The sequence below is a fragment of the Lissotriton vulgaris genome, chromosome 2_1, assembly GCF_964263255.1.
Source record: "Lissotriton vulgaris chromosome 2_1, aLisVul1.2, whole genome shotgun sequence".
Lineage (NCBI taxonomy): Eukaryota > Metazoa > Chordata > Amphibia > Caudata > Salamandridae > Lissotriton > Lissotriton vulgaris.
Window position 1 is genome coordinate 2063782347 of NC_141687.1, and position 21506 is coordinate 2063803852.

Sequence of the window (21506 nt, forward strand, 5' to 3'; positions counted from 1 at the left end):
CTCTGCTTTCAGGTCTTCACATCTTCAGATCCACCCTTGGATCCACCGGAACTCTCCACATCGAGCCGCCTGCAGCATCTCCAGCTCCAAGCACCATCGACCAGCGTGACGAAACCCGACACTTCTTCGACCCTGTGCACCCGCTTCCTGTGGGTGAGGTAACTCAGCTCCGTCGGTGTTCCTACACTGGTACACACCTCTAGGGCCTGTGTCTCAAGTTTCAGCTTTATAGGTCACTCGGAAGGTTCCGAACCAAGTAACTTTGTACTTTTTACGCACCATAAACTTTGCATTGGTGAGTGCGTGCACTTTAAACACTGCACCCGAGTCCCGCGGGCCTTTCCCGACTTAGTCACTGCTAGTCTCGAATAGCTCCAGCAATTCCCAAGGCCCTAGGCCTGTTTACTTTCCGATTGGTATCTCTTATACCACTTTCTTAGTATATGGTTTAGGTGGCCCGTAGGGCTCATCCATATTGTGCAACTTTTGTATATTTTAAACTGTCTTGTGTTTAACGCTTGTGCTTCTGTGCTCATAAAGAGTTCAGGGGATACTTTTAGTTAATAAATCAATATATATTTTCAATATATATCTGTGTGGTGTCCTTTCATTTGGTATTCAAGGGGGTTGTGTATGGTAATACAGCTGGCTTCACATGCCTTTCAGAGTTTAGCCTAAGACTGCTTTGTCCGACTTACAACCAATCATCATAAGGGTTGCTTGGCATGGTACAAAGTGATCACTAGAATTAGTGAGCATTATATACCAGGCCAACTTCTCACACTGACCGCCTGCACTCTCTGGGGTTTTCCATCAACGTGCCGAAGTCACACCTGATTCCCTTGCAGAAGCTCCTCTTCATCGGAGTGGCTCTGGCCTCGGCGCAGTTTCGGGTTTATCCTCCTGAACTGCGAGTCCGGGATTTTCAGGCTATGATTTCGATCTTTCAGCCTTTATCCCGAGTTTCGGTCAGGATGACCCTTCGGCTACTGGGCCTGATGGCCTCCTGCATCCTGCTAGTGCATCATGTCAGATGGCATATGCTGGCTCTGCAGTGGGACCTGAAGTTCCAGTGGGCATGGCATTGGGACAACCTGTCCGATCACGTCCAGATCTCGGAGGGCACTGCACGACAATTGCAATGGTGGCTCACAAATCGAGATTGGGTCAATGGCAGATCCCTCTCCCTTCCCCAACCAGAGCACACAGTGTTAAGGACGCGTCCCTCCTGGGATGGGGTGGCCTCATGGAAGAGGCGAAGATCAGAGGCCTCTGGTCTCTGGCGGAGTCCCGACTCAATATCAACCTTCTGGAGCTTCGGGCGATCCGACTTGCGCTGAAGGCATTCCTTACCTCTGTCATGGGGAGAATAGTGCAGGTGTTCGCAGACAACAACAACAAACAGGGCGAGGTGGGGTTGTGGACCCTATGTCAGGAGGCTCTGGACCTCTGGACTTGGCTGGAACATCAGGGAATTTCCCTGGTGGTTCAACACCTGACAGGTTCTCTGAACGCCAGGGCGGAAAAACTCAGCTGTTGGTGCATGATGGATCACGAATGGTGTCTGCACACGGACGTGGCGCAAGGTCTCTTTCAGCGGCGGGGAGAGCCTTGGTTAGATCTATTCGCCACTGAAGAGAACGCTCAATGTCATCAGTTCTGCACGTTGGAATTTCCAAGGCGGCACTCGCTAGGTGACGCTTTTTGTCGCAAGTGGAGTTGCCTTTCCGCCGATACCACTTCTGCCCCGAGGGCTGAAGAAGATCAAACGCAAACGGGCCCAAGTTATCCTTGTGGCTCCGGACTGAGCTCGAAGAGTATGGTATACCGAGCCACTCGGTATGTCGATCGATCGCCCTCTCCACCTGCCTCTTCGGGAGGATCTTCTGTTGCATCAGCTGGGGAAGGTTCTCCGCCCGAACCTGTCCAGCCTCCACCTTCTTGCGTGGAGCGGCGGCAGTTGACGTCTTTCGACCTGCCCCCCGAAGTCTGTAATGTTATCTCGGCAGCCAGGCGGTATACGCCTGCTGGTGGAATAAGTTTGTGGCATGGTGCACAGCAAAGGATGTGGATCCCCTTTCTACCCCTCTTTCAGAGGTTCTTCTTTTTCTTCTATCTTTGGCCCAGCAGGGCTTTGCTCTGGGCACAATCCAGGGCTATCTCTCGGCCATTTCAGCCTTTTTACAGCTTCCAGATCAGCCTTCCCTTTTCAAGTCCCCTGTTGTAGATGTTGAAAGGCATCACGCACATGTTCCCTCCTGTCCCCTTCGTGATGCCTAAGTGAGACTTGACTTATCTGATGTATGGTCCTTTTGAGCCACTTCACAACTGTCCTCTTCGTCTTCTCACTCTAAAGACTGCTTTCCTGGTTGCCATCACCTCTGCCAGAAGAGTGAGTGAGTGAGCTCCAGGCTCTTTCTTCTAAACCTCCTTTTCTCTCTGTTCACCTGGACAAAATTGTTCTAACTACTCGCCCATCTTTTCTGCCAAACGTTGTCACTGCCTTTCACATTGGGCAGACAATCACTTTGCCAGCCTTATTTCCGCCTCCGCATCCATCAGAAGAGGAGGAGTGGCTCCCCTGTCTGGACCCAAAATGTGAGCTCTCATACTACCTGAATGGCACACTACAGTTCCGGGTGGATGACCATCTCTTTGTTGGCTATGTGGGTGCCAAGAAAGGTCAGGCGGTAGACAAGCGGACCATCTCTCGGTTGGTCGTACTGTGCATAAAGACTTTTTACTCCTTGGCTAAAAAAGAGCCTTTGGTGGGGCTGCGCGCCCATTCTACCGGGGATTGCGCGCCCATTCTACCAGGGCGACGGCAGCCACTACTGCTCTGGGATGGGGAGTTCCCTTGCATGACATCTGTCAGGCAGCTACGTGTGCCTCACTGCACATGTTTACTAAGCATTACTGCCTGGACAGCCAAGTCCGGAGAGACATCTTTTTTGGCTGTTCTGTTCTCCAGGACTTTCTGGTGTGATCTTGGTTTGCAGACACACCTCCGGGGTTGGTATTGCTGGGGTATCTATTCTAAGGTAAGGGATCTATCACTACTTGTTTCTTTTAGATGCACAAGTTACTTACCTTAGGTAACGATGTATCTGTAAGAAATGTTAGTAGTGATAGATTCCTTACCGCCCATCCTCCCCGTTCTGAGAACTGATTTCTAGGGTTATGGTCATCACTTTCAGGTCCCTAGTTTAATGGCACCAGTGGTCAGTCTCTGCGTTCCTGGCACGGAAAGTTGTGTTCAGAACTGATGTCAGTGCGCATCTAAGTAGCTCCAGCGACGTCATCCCACCACCAACGACGCACACGGAGCCGCACAACGACGCCTACCAACGCGCAGGGGTACTTCTGACGAAAACTTTCCGGATCCAGTCTGACGCCTGGGGGTAATTCTAAGGTAAGGAATCTATCACTACTAATGTTTCTTACAGATATATTGTTACCGAATGTAAGTAACTTGTGCTTTAGAACCAACCCAGACTTGGTGCAGGTAAGTAAAATAGTACTTTTCTGGTAAAAGACAGTTGGATGCAGTTGGCTTTGTTACAGGTAGGTAAAATGTTTTGAAACAGTTGAAATTACTTTTAAGTTACTTTGCAATTACTTCATGATTACCTTTTAGAATACTTTTCAGATTACTATTTCTACTGAGTGTGGTATGCCTAGATATCACACTGGGACATTTCCTGGATAAAAGGCAAGTAAGTCAATTATGTCAATACGCAGTTTCTTAGGTTGTCCTATAATTTCCAGCTCCAAACTAATAACTTTTTTACAAAAAAGCAGTAGTGCAATCCTATGGGAGGAACTGAAGTTATTGGTTTAAAAGTAAGTACTTGGTTGTGGGAGTTGGGTTTCTGGGATTAGAAACAGACTTCCCCTAGTTCAAGGATGCACCCCAAGAGCACCCTCAGCGGCACTAGGGTCGCCAGGTACAAAGTGCTGAAGGCCGGTGTTATCCAATGGGTGATAGAGGGCCTCCAGTTGGTGGATGCTTACAGGCACGCCACTTTGTTGTGGGAGCAAAGCTCCTAGGGTTTAGCTCAGGGCAAGGGGAAATCCACAAGGTGCACCCACAGAAGCACAGGGGCAGCTGGGTGCAGGGTGTTGGATCAACGTCGGGAGCCCTGTTGATTCCAATTGCAAAGCTCCGGTCAGAACAAACTCTGCAGGCTCAGGCACGAAGATCTTCTGGAGGCAACCACCAGTTGGAGAGGTAAGTTGGGATGCTTGGACACCGTTGTTTGTACCACCTAAGGCCATGGGTTATCGGGTGCAGGAGTGTCTCTTGGCGTCAGGTTTACCTTGCTGACTCCGGTCGCGGTCAGAGGAATCCTCCAGACAGGGGCTGAAGCTGTTGTCGGAAGACTTGAGGTAGGTCAGGGATCACCAGATCCCAGGTCCGGATCGCCAAGGAGACTTCCTCGTGGTGTTGGGCCACTCAAACGCGGGCTATGGGCATCGGGTGCAAGTTGGTGCATTCTTGCGGATTTGGCCGAAGTCTGTTGGTGAGCAAATCCGTTGCTCACGGGAGACACGTTCTTGTTAGGGAAGGTAGGGCAGGTCCTCTGGATTCTTGGGGGGGGGGGGGGGGGCTGCTGTCTGCAAGACACACCGGGATTCCACTGGAGCAGGTTGAGGTCAGGACTGGCCGGTAGGGCTGGTGCCAAGTCAGTTGGTGTTATCCTCCTTCCTTCAGCACAGCTCTTCAGTCCTTCTTCTTTCTTCTTGTCTGAGGGAAGCAAGGTTCGGGGTTGCACCTAAATACTAAATTTAGGGGTGTTTCAGGTAGGTACAGGTTGGGACCAATGGGTCCATTCCTTGGGGTGGGTACACCCCATAATATGCCACCCTCCATGGGGAGGGGGCGTAAGCCCCACTCTGGTGGGCTGGGTCTCCCCATCTTCAAGATTGTAGGGACTGAAAGTTGTGCTACGCCTTACCTCCCCCACATGAGGGATTGGGTTGGGAAAGTTGGGCACACCTCTCCTCCTATCTTGGTTTTCCCGCCGATTCTCCTGCCTAAAGTAGGGTTCAGAATTGGTGGGGTCCAATTGCTGGGAGCAGCAAATGGATGGGTCAGCTCACAAGGGCTGCAAGCCTTTGAAGCTTTCCCTTGGTGGACCCTGCCCATCCTGGGGGAGGAGGCTTGGCACCTCTGCCCAGGTTGGGCTTTGTTTCAGGACCTCGAGAGCTGGAGGCTCTCAACCCAGGGGTCCAGAAATGTGTCTGGGGTGGCAGCTAGCGAGCAGCCAGTCTGCCAGGACACTAGAGTCAGGTTGTTTTTCAGGGGCATCTCTAAGATGCCCTTGGTGTGCATTTTGCATTAAATCCCACATTGGCATCAGTGTGGGTTTAATGTGCTGAGAATTTCGATATCAAACTTCCCAGTTTGTAGTTGTAGTTTATGGCTTTACTGCACTTACAAAGTCTAAGAATGGACTTAGAGAATGTAAGGTTACAGGGCTCATGCACCTGTACTCTCATCAGTGGCATAGTGCATTGTGCACCCATCTAGAGGGGCGACCGACCTATGCCATAGGCAGTAGGTTGTAGGCATGACACACAGGGATGTGTGCCATGTCGACTCTTTGTTTTGTTCTGCACCAAAACACGCAGCCTGCAATGGCAGTGTGTGTTTTTCAGGGTACAGGACCTGTAAGGGTGGCACAATATGTGCTGCAGCCTTTAGTGGACTTCACTGGTCACAAGGACCTTGGTACCCATGGTATGGTTTACAAGGGACTTACATGTGTCCAGAGAGTTACAAATTGGGTGTGCCACAGTACAATTTTAGGGAAAGAACATATTCCCTGGGTACCTGGTTGGCAGGAACCCAGGGAACACTTAGTCAAAAGAGCATCAACATCAGGCAAAAAGTAGGGGGCAACCATGCCAAAAGAAGCACTTTCCTACAATAAAAGTGCTGTGTATCAGAACAACTCCACTCCCAGGACATTTTTGCAAACTGCAAGGATTATGTTTTACCTTGTTAAAACAAAAGTGGTGAATAAAATTTCTTTGAGAAATTACATTTCGAAAAAAGATCAATGCCTCATGGGTATACTGCGATTCACCTTTTAAGACAGGACCTCTAAGGAATGGCAGTGTCTGAGCAAATTTTTTGAATACTATAGGGATTCATAATAGTATATATGCTTCGGCAGCTTGCACAAGAGGAATCAATCCTTTTTTTAAGTGTGGCAATTTGACCCTAACTGTATACGTTTTAAAATCTGAATTTTCTCAGTTCTGATTCTAATGTAAAAAGGTTGGTCATCTTTAATTCACCTAAACTATTCTTTTTAGCTGAAATATTCTTGGACCTCCTTTCATATTGTTGGTCATTGTTGGTGTGTCGTTGCATAACATACAGTCTGGTGAATAACTTGTATTCATTTAAAAACAATGCTTGAAAATCCACTTTTTGTAATGTTGCTTGTTCTGGAAATAGTGTTAATTTGAACATTCTCCGTCACTGCTCATCTTAGTCCCTTATATTTAAAAAACCTGCTGGTCCCTATTTCCGAGGCAACGTCTGTAGTCCAATCCTGGAGGAAGATAGAGAATCTTTAGAGAATAACCAGCATCCATTAAAATCCATGTTGCCAAAGGAAAGTAACTTTTTAGGTCGAGCCCTGAGCCAGCTCCTAAGCTCTGCTCTTCAGTTGATCTGTGGTAGTTGACTACGTGAGGGAAGTCTCGCCCACTCTCCCGCCCATCTTTATCATTGACTTGTGTCTTTGTCGTTCCTAAATGCTGCCTTCTGATTGGTTTATAAACTTGTCAGTCCCTTCTTATGACAAACATGTCGTCATTTGTATCCTTCCATAGCTACTGGCCCCTTTACTTTGAGTGTTGCACAGTATGTTTTATTTACATTGTGAGCACTATTTTCTTCCTGTGCCATCACCCCCTTCCCGCAGTCTGTGCCTTCTCGCCCCCCCCCTGCCCGCACTGCTGTTGTGCGTGCTTTCTCGCCCCCTGCCCACCCGCACTCCTGTTTGCAATGCAATAGGTTTAGAGTGAATGCGAGTCCTATTGCATTTCAAATGCTTATTCTTAAATAGAGTCCTATCATGCTGTTAAATATTAAGGCGCCCACGGTCATTTTACTTTAGTCAGTCTACGTTGATTAGTTAGTTACGTTACGTAATTTTCACATCAGCATGGGTTTATTTAAAATCATTCGGCATCTATTCTAACTGTACCGCTTAATGAGAGCAGCTTTGGGGAACTTATCATCGCGCACCACACCAGTAAGAGACGCTATGCAACGAGATGCCATCTAATGATATTAGCCACCAACATCATAAACACCGCACTGCCATAGAGTTTGTAGAGTTTTCATCCAGAACAAAGGCGGAAGTGCCGAAAGCTACAGGATGAGGTCATTCAAACACCGCCCTGTGCAAGTTACTGGTTAGGGAGGGGCCTCCCCTCCACCTCCTTCCGGGCATGTTCAATCACTGGATAATGCAGCTCTCAATCTAAATTGCACTTTTGTTAGTTAAGGGGGCACATCACCCCCTCCAAATGTGACAGACGAGATTGGCTGATGAAGTACGTCCCCTACTACTCCTGTGCACGGACACTTTCATTCGGAGGGTTTAGCAAAGCAGGCAGCTCTACCAAATAAGACGCTCAAAGAACATAACTATATATTTTCTCAAGAATACAAGGCACTTTTTTCGTAAGTCTCCGTGTTTCCCCTGCAGGTTATGCACACATATTTGCAGTGGTCTCTCACTGCTGAGCTACAGTTGCAATGTTTCGCGTATTCATATTGCATTTTTATACTTCCTACTACCCCTAACGAGGCAAAAAAGTACTTATGCTGAGTAGCACACTACTCCTGAACCTGAGGTTAGCTGTTAATTTGATGGGTTTGTTTGTTGGGATCAGTTTTGTCTTCTCAAAAGACACCCTTCCATAAATTTACCACAGTCTGTTTGTGATAGACTAAACAGACGTAGGTGGGATTGTTAAAAAGGGGAGGAGGGAACAGTTCATGAGAATGATTGCTGAGATGAGTAGTTCGTGTAGAGGACGATTAATAGTAAGTAACCCTAGTCAGAAGTAATGTTGAATAAAAGGCCCCTAGGACTGTCTCTTCAGACTGTTTTCTCGTAAATTGATTGTTACGGTCTAATTCCTGGTTAGCAGCACCTACAAGTAGTTTAAGTGCAGAACTGCACTTTACCGTTTTCCAAAATGTAATAAATACTGGTCCTTCAAAGGAGTTTTTCCATATTGCGAAGAATGTCAAAGGTAGACCTTAAGTGTCGGACTGGGAGAGAAAGCCGGCCCAGACAACAAAATAAAAGTGGCCCTGATTAGCGAATCACATAGCAAAACAAGCATGTGCAATGCAATAGGTCTCGCATTTACGCGAGTTTAAGCTATTGGCATTGTAAATGACAACGCCTATTATTTTTGTTTTATAAAAACTTAAATTAAAGGCATTGTCATTTACAATGCCAATAGCTTAAACTCACGTAAAGGCGAGACCTATTGCATTGCAAATGCTTGTTACTTTTTTCTAGTAGCAATTAGCACAAATCTTTTTATACTTAGTGATTATTTGTTTAACTTAACTAGCTTGTGAATAGTACCATAACATGTTGTTTGCAATATTAACTAAAAACCAGGGTAGTAGCAAGCTGCCTTTTTTTTGCCATTTATCGTAAGTCCTAAACCTCACTGTCTCTGTTTTTTTTAACTTTTAGGTTGCTACGCTTCATTCATTAGCAGCTTCTCTTTCAGCTTCGATTTATCAAGCCTTGTGTGACAGCCACAGCTATAGGTAATAACTCAATATTTATTAAGACCTTGGTAAGAGAACATATCAATCTAAGTTTGTTTAACTGGTGTGACTTTTTAAAATTGTGATGTAATGCAAGTATACTTTCAACTCTAAACATACACTCTCCTCTTTTTATTTGGGCTTCTTCTCGACAAATAATCTAAACAGAATAAGTTATTTCTGTTATGAAATTACATACCTCACCCAATGAACTTCATGAATTACAACTAGACTTGATCAAAATGCAACTTGAATATAAAAAGCTAGGGTTCAATTAAGAGAGGAGTAAGATAACAATGGAGGGTGCGACACACCGTATGTTTCTGCTGATGCAATTTTCAGTGAGTGGAAATTTCAATTAGAAGTTTTTGACGAGTGACTCAGTATTCATGGGAAGATGCCTTCTCATTTCCCTAAGAACGAATATAATTTCATTCAGCTTGACTAAGGTTGATATTTCTGGCAGCCAGAGTTCTCATGTTACCCAACTTAATTCCAGGTTTAAAAAAATAGCTTTCCAGGTGTATTCCTGGAATTCTTTGCGAGTTCCCCAAATAATGAAAATGTACTAGCAACATAGATAAAAGCCTTCAGGAGTAAATTGATAGTGGTTTTGAGAATTGGACCCAATAGCTTTTGTGGCAGTGCAGTTAAAGTTCTACAGGATTTTCTTATTATGCGACCCCCTGTAGTGTAGTTCCTATATTCCCAATAGGCTCTGCGCATTGGAATACTATACATTATAGATTTGACATAGGACTGAGGTCACTATGTCTCTATCGAGTACATTAAACTTAATTGTTTGTGCTAGCTAACTCAGAGGTCACTGAAACTTTCTCAAATAAACAAGAAGGGATTAGTCTGACAACTGCATAAACATGACAACTTTGTTTCCCTATGAGTCGGAATAATGTCTTCAGAGTCGCAGAAATAATAGATAACTATTTCACTCAGTCAATCGTGCATGCTTCGTTTCTACAGATCTGCACAGAAATAGAGAGACAGGCATTTCAATAAGGAGGGTTTATTGAACAGTCTTCTTTCTCATGCAAGAGATATGAACTGCTACAATCGTTAGACAGAATGCAAAGTATAATGCGTACAGCGCAAACAGTAATATAAAATAATACTGTAATAGCATTGTCTGTTGCTATGACATATATAAAAATACATACATAAATAACACAGGCTAAAATACTCAACTGGTGTTTCTAAAATACGCCTACCCCAGTGTACCTAACTTAGGTCTAGTACAAGGGAAGAAGTAGGTGCTGATTTAGCATAGGTTTAGTTTTGCCAAGAATTGCCAAAGGTTTCTCTAGGTTCTAATCAGCTCCATACCTTAGAACGAGAGTGGTTGGTATCTCTTTCCTAGGACTCTATTTCCCAACACCCCGCAAGGGGAGTCAGAAACACTGGAGCTTGATTCTCGGCAGGAGGATGACCGCTTCTAGTCCGTGCATCAGCTGGGGAGTTGGCTTCCTTCGGCACTTGCTGTAGCGAGCTGCGTCGTGCAAGTAGGTAGTCAAATTGCACCGAATCACACCGTGCTTTGCCAAAGTAAGTGAAGGTATATTTATAACTTGAAGGTGTTTAGGAATGCCAGTATTGACGTAAAAGTCGGGCATATGAATATCATGAATGAACCCCTAAGGAATAGATGTTCATGCATAATAAATGAGTTATTGGAGAAATCAATATTCAAGCAAGGGGAAATCCCTAACGGCTTTAAAGTCTTGTTTTCCAAGAAGTCGTTGTGACGTAGATGAACGGTTGTAAGTAGCCATGCCTGTATTTGGGTAGCATGGGCTATGCATAAATAAGGACTGGATTTGTATGCAATGTGAATTATACCTATATAAGGGCATGAATCTGGAAATTCATACGGAATCTATAATCAAACAAAACACCCCACACCCATTTTACTAGGCGACATTTGGTAGGGCTAGTGTTGATTGCCGCTTATGTCCCTGGGCCACAATTCTGGCACACTGCAATTGGATTTCATTACTCTCAATGATACTTGACTGTCCAGAGGGTAGCATGGATGAGTCTATCCTTAATATTGGAGCTATATAGAAACACTGAATGTATTGTATAATTGAAGGTAAGACTTCATACCTTTAAAGTATAGTTAGTACTTTACTTGGTTCTCAATTCTCAAAAGCTTTTCAACCAGCTACCGTAAATTATTGGCCCTATAAGTGCATGTTTTCTAATAGCTACCATATTTGACTTGCTATTTATTAAGATGTAATATAGATCTTGTAATATGGTTCTAGCCATGATTAAGAAAGAAATTGAATATTATTTTTTATAACCACTATGATGTAAGTAATAATATAAAGTGCACAGGGGTTAGTTTTGTTTGCATACTGTACATCGGAAAACCACTCCGCGTATTGTAAAAGAGCACTGATTTGTGGTTTACTTATACTGGGTGATATGGAATCTACAGCGTGTTTCCCTGCAATGCTCCTTGTGATCTGTGCAGTTGTAATCTACATTCTTACAGTGCATACCGGAAGAAGCATCCCTATTGCTAGGGAAATCATGGCTCTTTTATTCAACTGAAAGGAAAAGGTGGAAATCCCTGCTTCTCATGATTGTCAGCCCAAATTGGCTCAGATTGACGGCCAAATAATCTGATTTTTGGAAATTCCACATAACCTTCTTGAAGTTTGAGTGTTTTTGACTGGTCACAGGGCCACAAATCAAATTGTCTGATACTGTCCTTATTGCCATTCATGGAAAACTATACAGTCGAAGAAAGCTGAAGGCTATCCCAAACAGGGAATAAGACAAACCGTCCGGTGCAAAATTATGACTTTATTCCCCTATATAGTATGTGAATTCAGTTTATTCAACATTTTCATGAAAATATTTTGTCACTCCTTCTTACAAATGCCATTTCTCTAACCAATGGTGCTTAGTAATTTTTCAAGCAAAAGCAGCATTGTAAGATGGTTGTTACACCTATTGGGATGATATGGTTACAGATTATGCTATCTTCTGATTTTAGAAATAGTCCTAAAACACTTTTTTCTTTTTCTTTTTAGCAATCAGACAGAAACAAATCAGTTCACTGGAATGACTTATCAGGGTCTTCTTTTGAGTGAACGCCGCAGATTACGGACAGAAAGTATCGAAGAACATGCAACACCAAATTCACCTCCTGCCTCGTGGCCTGGTGAGGAAAAGTAATCTAAAGACATCCAATATTATTTCACTTTTTTATTGTTTATTCCTTGTTTATTCTCCTCATATGTAACCAGAATATAATTGGTTATCTTGGTGATGGTGGTTACAGGACAATTGATATGAGGTTTTTGGTATTGCCGTTGTAATGTCCATACAGTAAACCGAAAGAGCAGCATGCACCTAACTCTAATACAAGCCTGTCATTAAGGGTCTAAAGCAATAGACCAGATGACCGCCATCATGCTGGAACTCCTCTGATTCCTTTGCCAACTGCGTTATCTTCAAAATCAGCTGCATCATTCATAAAGCCATTACCAATGGCACTGCTGCCTATGGTCCTGACAAACTCCCAGCTTTCTGTGGCTCTTCGAACACCTACCCCCAGGACACCATCGGACCAGAGACAAAGCAGTGCAAAAAAGAAAATCCCAAGGCAAAAGGCTGAAAACTCATTAAATTGCAGTGAAATAAATGTCCATCTCCACTCTCTAAAGTCTCCAGTCACTTGATTTCTGCTGAATACATCTAGCCGCAGATTCCTCCCCTTTAGAATATCCCAAGTGCCCGTCTGGTTCTGGAAACTTTTCAATAGCTCTCCTACGCAGTAGGGTGAACCCGATCCACCTCTGCTACATACTCTACACCACTTTACGTCACTGGAGTCTTAAAGTACCCCCTTAGATGTGATGTCAGTTACTTTTTCATGCACCGTTGACACACTGCATAACTCTTCAACTCTCATCAGGAGACAATTGCTACTTAATTATTTATTTAAGATTTATTCCTTTTAAATTCAGTTTTCATCAAACGTTTGCTGCCTAAATGGTTGGTATTGAAGCAGAGTAGAGACTGCAATGGTTAGATTTCCATCACTGATACTCACTCCATCTGTCTATTGTGCACTGGATCCGACCACAACATCGGTGCTTGGGACACTTGTCAGAAGATGGATCCTAAGGCAATCAAGGACCGTGAAGCCAAAATGTTTATGGCTCGAGCATGAGATAAGCCACTTGATTGAAGCAAATTTCGGCAAAGGACCAAGTATCTTTTGCCTCACTTTTCTAAGTCTTCAAAAAGAAAGCACAAGAAGAAGAGGAGACATGAATCCTGAAGAAAATCTTCAATAAGCAAGTCTCCACCGCCCCAGCTTCACTTACCTCAGATCAAAGTCAGGCCAGAGAAGAAGAAGAGCAAGTGGAAGAACGTCAGAGTCCTGCATGCGTATCCGCACCAGTGAAACCAGCAGACCCGGTGCCAACGGCTCCCCTGAACCCGGCTCCAGGAAATGTTCCATCTGTGGCATCTGCTTTAAGCCCGCAGTTTGGCCATCCATACCTAGAGTTTCCTCAAAATGGGATGGATTCTTCTCTGTTTTCTGAATGCAATGTTACATCTTTTTAACTAAGTAATGGTCTTCACTGGTGCACCTGTGGTCCCTGTGGGACAGATGGTCTATTCATTGGGTGGATTTCAAGCACCCTGTCAACAGGTGCCTTTTGCACCATTCTAGCCTCTGCCTCAATTATCTTGGTCACCTACAACCTCGATGCCAGTGTTGCTGACTCCAAAGCAAAAGTCGAGTCCTCCACCGTTGTGCATTCCAGTGTCATCTCCTTAGACGTTGAATACCAATAGATTATCAGTGCCTTAGTTCACACCATTCCTAGAAGAAAAGCTCAAAAATGTGTTAAACAACAAAGATACTTCTTTGTGGAGGATGACCCAAATGATGACGATCCTTCTGGTGATACATCCGAACAGGGCCTCATTAACCCCGACTTTAAAGGACTAAAGGATGCTTGTTGTCTAGACACATCCATGTAATGGTGAACACTCTCTTACGACAATGTTGAGGATGTGGCAAAGGAAGATTGCATGCTTTACTTTGCCTCACTCCTCATCCTCTTCTTCCTCAGCCACAACAAGGACGTAGCCCTAGTTCTGACTTGTTGATTCACAAACTAATAGTTGTAGTGTGATTATACTCTTCTACAAATGTGGGGAAATGTCACTTCAGACCTTTGGGTCCTACAGATTGTGGAAAGGGCTTATGCCCTTCCCATTCAACAGACTCCACCCGCCATCCCTCTCTAATTTATTATTCTACCACAAGACTATTTTAAGTATTCTTCACCAAGAGGCCATATCCTTGCATGAAAAAAGTGCACGATGGAGTTGGTCTCAGAGCAAGAACTGGGTCAGGAATGTTACTTCTGTTACTTCTTGAACCCCAAAAAGGATGGTGGACTCCATCCGATCCTAGACCTCATGGTCAGTCCCTTGATCAAGTTCTGCTTGTGCCGGAAACAGATGACTGAATGTTGCCTATTGATTTACAGGATGACTACTTGACTACTTTCACATTCCGATCCTGAAATCTCACAAGAAGTATCTATAGAAAAATATTTGATTTATCTGAGCACTTTCCTACAACAGGTTTCTCCACGATGTTTCTGGTGGGATGTCTTCTCCCCCACCTCCCTTCCTGGCAGCCGGTTTTGCTCTCTTTCTTATATCACACCGGATTCTTTCTTTTCTCCAGTATTACATTTTTCATAGATTCACATGCTTGTATCTTCCCCGTCGTCATGGTGGGAGTCTCACGGTAACAGAATGACCAAAGCAGTATCATAGAGAAGAAAACTGCATAGAAAAGCCCATAGGGACTGTTGTATTTGGTAATCAGACCTCCTCATTGTTTGGTCCAAAAGTCAGCCAATCAGCATTGCTGCCCTGCCCTCACACTCCCCAGCAGAAGCTTCCTGCCTCAGATTTCCAACCGCCTTCGTGTGAGAAAGGAGTCTCCCTGAGCTCTGCTCAGTTTGCTGTTCCTGAGTGAACTATTGACCTTTTATTTCAACTGTCTTTTCATCTGGATTAAGGTATTGTGTGTACCCAACTTCTCTCATAATGGCTGAAAGCTCTAAAAAGAGGCTTTTCAGACCTTGCAGATCCTGTGGAAAGGCTAGACATTTCTCTGAAGATCCTCACAAGGACTGCTTGTATTGCCTTCATCCTAAGCATGTTGCCAAGGATTGTAAATATTGTAGAACTTTCTCTGCTAAAACACTGAGGGACAGAGAGGCTCGTTTGCTGTTGTGGCTTCAAAAAAAGAAGGCCGCATCAGACTCCGATTCTGGGGAGGAATCTTCTAACATAACACCTAAAAAGAGAAAGACCTCACATTCTGAGGAAAGGGTGGAGCCTAAGAAGGTTAAATCTAAGGAAAAAATGGCGTCATCTCTCCCTCTTACTCCCCTCAAGAAGCCGTCAGGTCAGAAAGCGGCAGGGTCTGCTCCGTCGACCAGTTCCCTGGTTTCTGCTGCGAAATCTGTGGTAAAGTCTTCAGCCCCGTCGACGACCTCACCGTCGACGACGACTGTTTCGACAACGGAAGCTCCGTCGACGACAGGAACTAAGGCAGCGTCGACGACTACTACGTCGACGAGTTTGACCATCCCGTCGATGAAGAAATCGTCGATGACTAAGGGATCAGCGACGAAGACGTCGACGACGGTCCCGTTGACGATGGCTATGTCGACGACGACACCGTCGTCGCAGACTGTAATTTCAACGGCAAAGGCATTTAAATCGCCACAGTCGAAGACTTTGAGCTCATTTCAGTCGTCGAGGGGTTCGGCGACCATAGGCAAATCTGCAGAATTCAGGTCGTGGATGCAGATTTCGCCCCTACCACCTTCTACTTTGCTGGAACAGGATTCAGAAGGAGAGGAGTCGTCGGGAGCGGCCTACAGCCCTTCACAACTTAGAATAAAGAGTCAGGACACAGATGAAGAAGAGGTGTTTTCGTTCAAGGAGAGAGCTCAACCTACAAGATATGAATCTTTCCAGGAAACATGTAACTATAATGAGGATGACGAGCAACAAGAAGAGTCACAAGAGGAATCGCGAGAGGAGTCAGTCTCCATACCTGTTTCTCTGGTCTCTGACCTGAGGTTCATGATTAACGACTATTATCGCCGTTTTCCAGAAGCAAATGCGCCTCCGTCATCTACGCCGGTGGCTGCAACGCAACCTCCGAAGACCCAATCTACTCCTCATGAGCAGGTTGTGAAGTCACCACCAGTGATAACAATCAGGGATGATCTAACGGATTCGGATGATGATGATCAACCTGAGGAGGGTGAACTTATTCAAGATTCTACGGGACAAGAGTGGAATGAGTACATTTTGCCGTCGGTCCCTTCACCTACTCCGCCGCCAACCACTTCTCCTCCTCAGGATATTGGAGGATTCCATGACATTATGGAAAAAGCAGCTAAGAGGTTTGATTTGTAAATGGAAGTTAAAGAAACAGAATGTTTCTTATATGATTTCAAGGACGACGCCAGGAAATCTGCCCGTTCAATCCCGATTATTCCTCACATTTGGGAAGAGGGCCTAAAAATTATGAAGACACCGGCTTCCATCGCGGTTTCGGTTCCTAGAATCGAAAAGAAATATAGAGCACCAGAGTCTGCTGCGGCCTGCCTAATAGGACACCCGAGACCGGAGTCGGTGGTGACGCAGGCGGCGCAGAGAAATTCAAAGAATCCAGTTGCTACTTCATTGGTGCCGCCAGACAAAGAAGGACGGAGGATGGATGGAGCCGGGAAGAGGTTTGTGGTCATGGCAGCCTCTACGATTAAAGCAGCCAATGCTATGGCCCTTATTAGCCGTTTTACCAGGCAAATCTGGTCGGATTTGGCACCCATTCTGTCTGCATTACCGGAGGACAAGAAAGAAGAGGCAGCGGCTATCCTCCGCGACGGGGCAAAGTCGGCATCAGAATCTATTGACATCGCCATGGATGTTTCCTCTATGGCGATCAGACAGATGGCAGGAGCAGTTTCTCTTCGGAGACAGGGTTGGCTAAAGGCAACGTCCTTTCGTCCAGAGGTGCAAGCAAAGATTGTTGACATGCCATTCGATGGCGAAAATCTTTTTGGAAAGCACGTAGACGAAGCGCTACAGGGTATCAAGTCCGACACAGATACAGCTAGAGCACTGGGATCTCTTCAGCAAGGACGGTTCCAGTCCTTTCGTAAAAGAGGCGCAAGGGGTCAATCTAATCAGAGGTCTTCATATCAGACCAACAGATATCAGCCTTATAACCAACAAGGATATAGGCAATACAATACAAGCAATCAGTATAGACCCTTCAACTCCTCTTTCCAGCAGCAGTCTAGGGGCAAGTCTTCCAATAGAGGAAAGAACCAACAGTCCAACACACGACAATGATTTCAGGCCGGCTCTCCCCACACAGCAGATCCCGGAAAACGACCACTATCTGTCTCAATACTTCGACAATTGGAGGTCCATAACATCGGACAAATGGGTTTTGGACGTAATAAGCAGAGGCCATACCCTAGAGTTTGTGGAAATGCCACCAGATCATCCCCCGGTGCCCAGACACCACCAACATCGTCAGGAGCTGCAAAAGGAAGTCCAATCACTCTTGCAGAAGGGCCCTATAGAAGAAGTACCGCAACAACACAGAGGGAAAGGCTTCTATTCGCATTTCTTCCTCATCAAAAAGAAACAAACTTTGAAGTGGAGACAGGTATTGGATTTGAGGGAAATCTCGTCTATTGATCTGCTGACATCACTGGTTAAGCATTAATCACCCCAGGAGATCTCTTAATATAGAGATTATCAAGATGTCTCAGTCTATTGCCTTTATAAAAAACAGCCTAGCTCTGATCTACACATTTAGAACAACACAGAACCAACAATCACCTTGGAAGACGACAGAAAAAATGTGTGAAGAGCGAGATGGCACCTCACGGGCGCACCACCAATGGGACCCCTGGCTGGTACTCACCAGGATGGCCCTGTTCTCATCATTGGTGCCATCAAGCTTTAATGGAAACGTGTCTCAAACCCAAAGTAAAAGGACAGTGAGTGGTGCAGTGGACACAACTTATATGTGACAAAAACTTACAACATTAAACATTTAACATACAAGCTACTGTGCAACCAGGACAATAAACTTTACTCATGTTCCTTTCTTTGTTGCAAACAGTAAACACATAAACATAAAAAAGGAGAATGTGAACACTACCCATCGATTCACACCCTACTTACAGCCGACATGTTTCATTGCCTTGGTTTCTATCAGGCAATTTCCTCAGGGCAACTCAATTAAATGCCACTGCCAAAGACACTGTGCTTTGCGTGCTGTAATACAAACAAACATATGCGAGGTTACCTGCTGTCCACCCTTGTATTCTATACATAGATCATTGTGCACTGTCAAACAACCATGCTGTTTTAGATAATAATTACCCTTCAATTAGCCTTGCCTCTCATACCAGCCAAGAGGAACATTAAAACAGGAATGCAGCCCCCATAGGTGAGCGTGATCCTATCTCCCTTCGGTTCTGTTACTAAAAGAAAGCGCCAAACAAACAAGGGTTATATACTCAAAGAGCGTCCTTATACCTTGCTTGTTTTACATAAAAACACGACCAAAATGGTCCGTCAAAGGGTTACCGGTGGAGAATAGTCGTCCAATCGGGGTCCCCGAAAATCGGCAATTGAAAATCTAAATAGATCGGTTCAGCACTCGTCCGGTGTTCGAGTGCTGAGAAGACGCCGAACGACTATTCACCACCGGTAACCCTTTGATGGACCATTTTGGTCGTGTTTGTATGTAAAACAAGCAAGGTATAAGGACGCTCTTTGAGTATATAACCCTTGTTTGTTTGGCGCTTTCTTTTAGTAACAGAACCAAAGGGAGATAGGATCACGCTCACCTATGGGGGCTGCATTCCTGATTTAATGTTCCTCTTGGCTGGTATGAGAGGCAAGGCTAATTGAAGGGTAATTATTATCTAAAACAGCATGGTTGTTTGACAGTGCACAATGATCTATGTATAGAATACAAGGGTGGACAGCAGGTAACCTCGCATATGTTTGTTTGTATTACAGCGCGCAAAGCACAGTGTCTTTGGCAGTGGCATTTAATTGAGTTGCCCTGAGGAAAATGCCTGATAGAAACCAAGGCAATGAAACATGTCGGCTGTAAGTAGGGTGTGAATCGATGGGTAGTATTCACATTCTCCTTTTTTATGTTTATGTGTTTACTGTTTGCAACAAAGAAAGGAACATGAGTAAAGTTTATTGTCCTGGTTGCACAGTAGCTTGTATGTTAAATGTTTAATGTTGTAAGTTTTTGTCACATATAAGTTGTGTCCACTGCACCACTCTCTGTCCTTTTACTTTGGGTTTGAGACACGTTTCCATTAAAGCTTGATGGCACCAATGATGAGAACAGGGCCATCTGGTGAGTACCAGCCAGGGGTCCCATTGGTGGTGCGCCCGTGAGGTGCCATCTCGCTCTTCACACATTTTTTCTGTCGTCTTCAAAGGTGATTGTTGGTTCTGTGTTGTTCTAAATGTGTAGATCAGAGCTAGGCTGTTTTTTATAAAGGCAATAGACTGAGACATCTTGATAATCTCTATATTGAGAGATCTCCTGGGGTGATTAATGCTTAACCAGTGATGTCAGCAGATCAATAGACGAGATTTCCCTTGAAAACTAGGACCTGTGTTGTTTGATAACTTACTGAGTGGAGGGCGTCCTAGTTTTGTCTTTCCCTCAAGATTCCTATTTTGTTTGCGCGATTGGATTTGAGGGATCTGAATCAATACATAAAGGAAATTCCCTTCCGAATGCTCTCATTGCAAGAGATCCTTCTAATGTTAAAAAAGAAAGACGACATGGCGTCATTGGATCTCAAGGATGCGTACTTCCATATCCCAATTCATCGGAAGCACAGAAAGTATTTAAGATTCGCTGTGGAGAGTCGCCATTTCCAATTGAAGGTGTTGCCATTTGGCCTCAAATCGGCCCGAGGGTGTTTACCAAATGCATGGCCCCGGTGGCGGCCCACTTAAGGTTAAGAGGGCATTGCATTTACCCATATCTGGACGATTGGCTGGTGACCGGTCCATCGTTCACAGGAGCCAGAAAGTCCCTTCAGTGCTCCATCTGCCTGTTCCACCGCTTAGGCCTAAGGACCAACCTGGAAAAGTCTTCACTGACTTCGGCTCAGGGCATCCGAATCTTAGGGGCATGGATATGCACCGAGGCGACGAAAGCATACCCGTCAGAAGAGCGGATGAAGAAAATAATGGGCCTAGCATCATCCCTTCAGACAAAAAGGTTCACTTCTGTGCGGATGTACAAATCCTTGTTGGGGATGATGTCCTCTTGCATCCCACTGGTGCCAAACTGCCGTCTTCGAATGAGACCCTTGCAGGAACATCTGGACGAGCAGTGGGTTCAGTCCAAAGGGACCTTCGAAGATCGGATTACCATCACTCACCGTATGAAGGTGGCCATGTCATGGTGGAAGTTTCAGAAGAACTTAAATCCGGGTCTGAGTTTTGTAACTCAGAATCACGAATGTGATGACGACGGACGCTTCGTTGCAAGGATGGGGCCCCCACCTTCAGGAGCTGGAGATCCAGGGCCGCTGGTCAGAGTGGGAAGCACAGCTTCACATAAATATGTTGGAACTCAAAGCGGTGTTTCTGGGACTCCAAGCTTTCCTGCCCAGAATCCAGAACTCGTCGGTGCTCATTCAAACGGACAGCACCACGACTATGTTTTATCTTCTGAAGCAAGGCGGAACAAGATCCAAACAACTTTCTGCGCTGGCTCAATGAATCTGGAAATGGCTGATAAGACACGACATTTCAATTAATGTGCAACATATTCAGGGCATCCTCAACACACGAGCAGATGTCCTAAGTCACACGGCGAGTGTAACGCACGAGTGGGAACTGCACGACACTCAGCTTCACAAGGTGTTTCGAAAATGGGGCACACCAACATTCGACTTGTTCGCAACCAGGGACAATTCGAAATACGACCAGTTTGCGTCCACGTACCCTCAGCGAGATTCCAAGGGAAATGCGTTTCACATGAACTGGACGGGAATGTTCGCTTACGCGTTCCCACCAATTCCCTTAATTCCGCGAGTGCTTCGCAAAATGAGGTCTGAACCGTGTCATGTCATTCTGATAGCACCAGCCTGGCCAAGGCAGGCATGGTTTTCAGATCTGCTGCAGATGTCAGAAGGCAATAAAGTGCAATTCCCGACATTCCAGAACCTCATTTCGATGAGCAACGGCCAAATTCTGCATCCAGACCTAGGATTGCTGCAATTATCCGCATGGAACCTCATGAGCGGGAATTCCAAGCCATGAGCATTCCACAGGACTGCAGACAAATTCTATCGCAATCTAGAGCTATGTCCACCAACAAGACATACACAGCAAAATGGACTCGTTTCTGCCACTGGTGTGCCAGTCAAAGTCTACACCCGTTGACGGTAACCCCTGAAGGTATTCTGCCTTACCTGTTGTCGATATATAAAAGGTAGGTCTGTCACATGCCTTGCTGAAGGTGCATTTGGCGGCAATATCAAGATTCAGGAGAGTGCCGAATGAGCCGTCTCTCTTGTCTCAT

At 45.2% G+C, this 21506-nt stretch overlaps 1 protein-coding gene and 1 pseudogene across 2 annotated transcripts in view; both read left to right on the forward strand.

The window, feature by feature from the left end:
• Positions 1-21506, forward strand: part of DMXL2 (Dmx like 2) — a 2078996-nt gene that overhangs the window by 1063570 nt on the left and 993920 nt on the right. For both annotated transcript variants that reach the window (XM_086958287.1, XM_086958289.1), the window contains exons 26-27: positions 8745-8821; positions 11881-12011. In XM_086958287.1, the coding sequence (XP_086814413.1) occupies positions 8745-8821; positions 11881-12011 (208 nt within the window). The remainder of the gene's footprint in view (positions 1-8744; positions 8822-11880; positions 12012-21506) is intronic.
• On the forward strand, positions 14936-16901 carry LOC147733728 (uncharacterized; annotated as a pseudogene).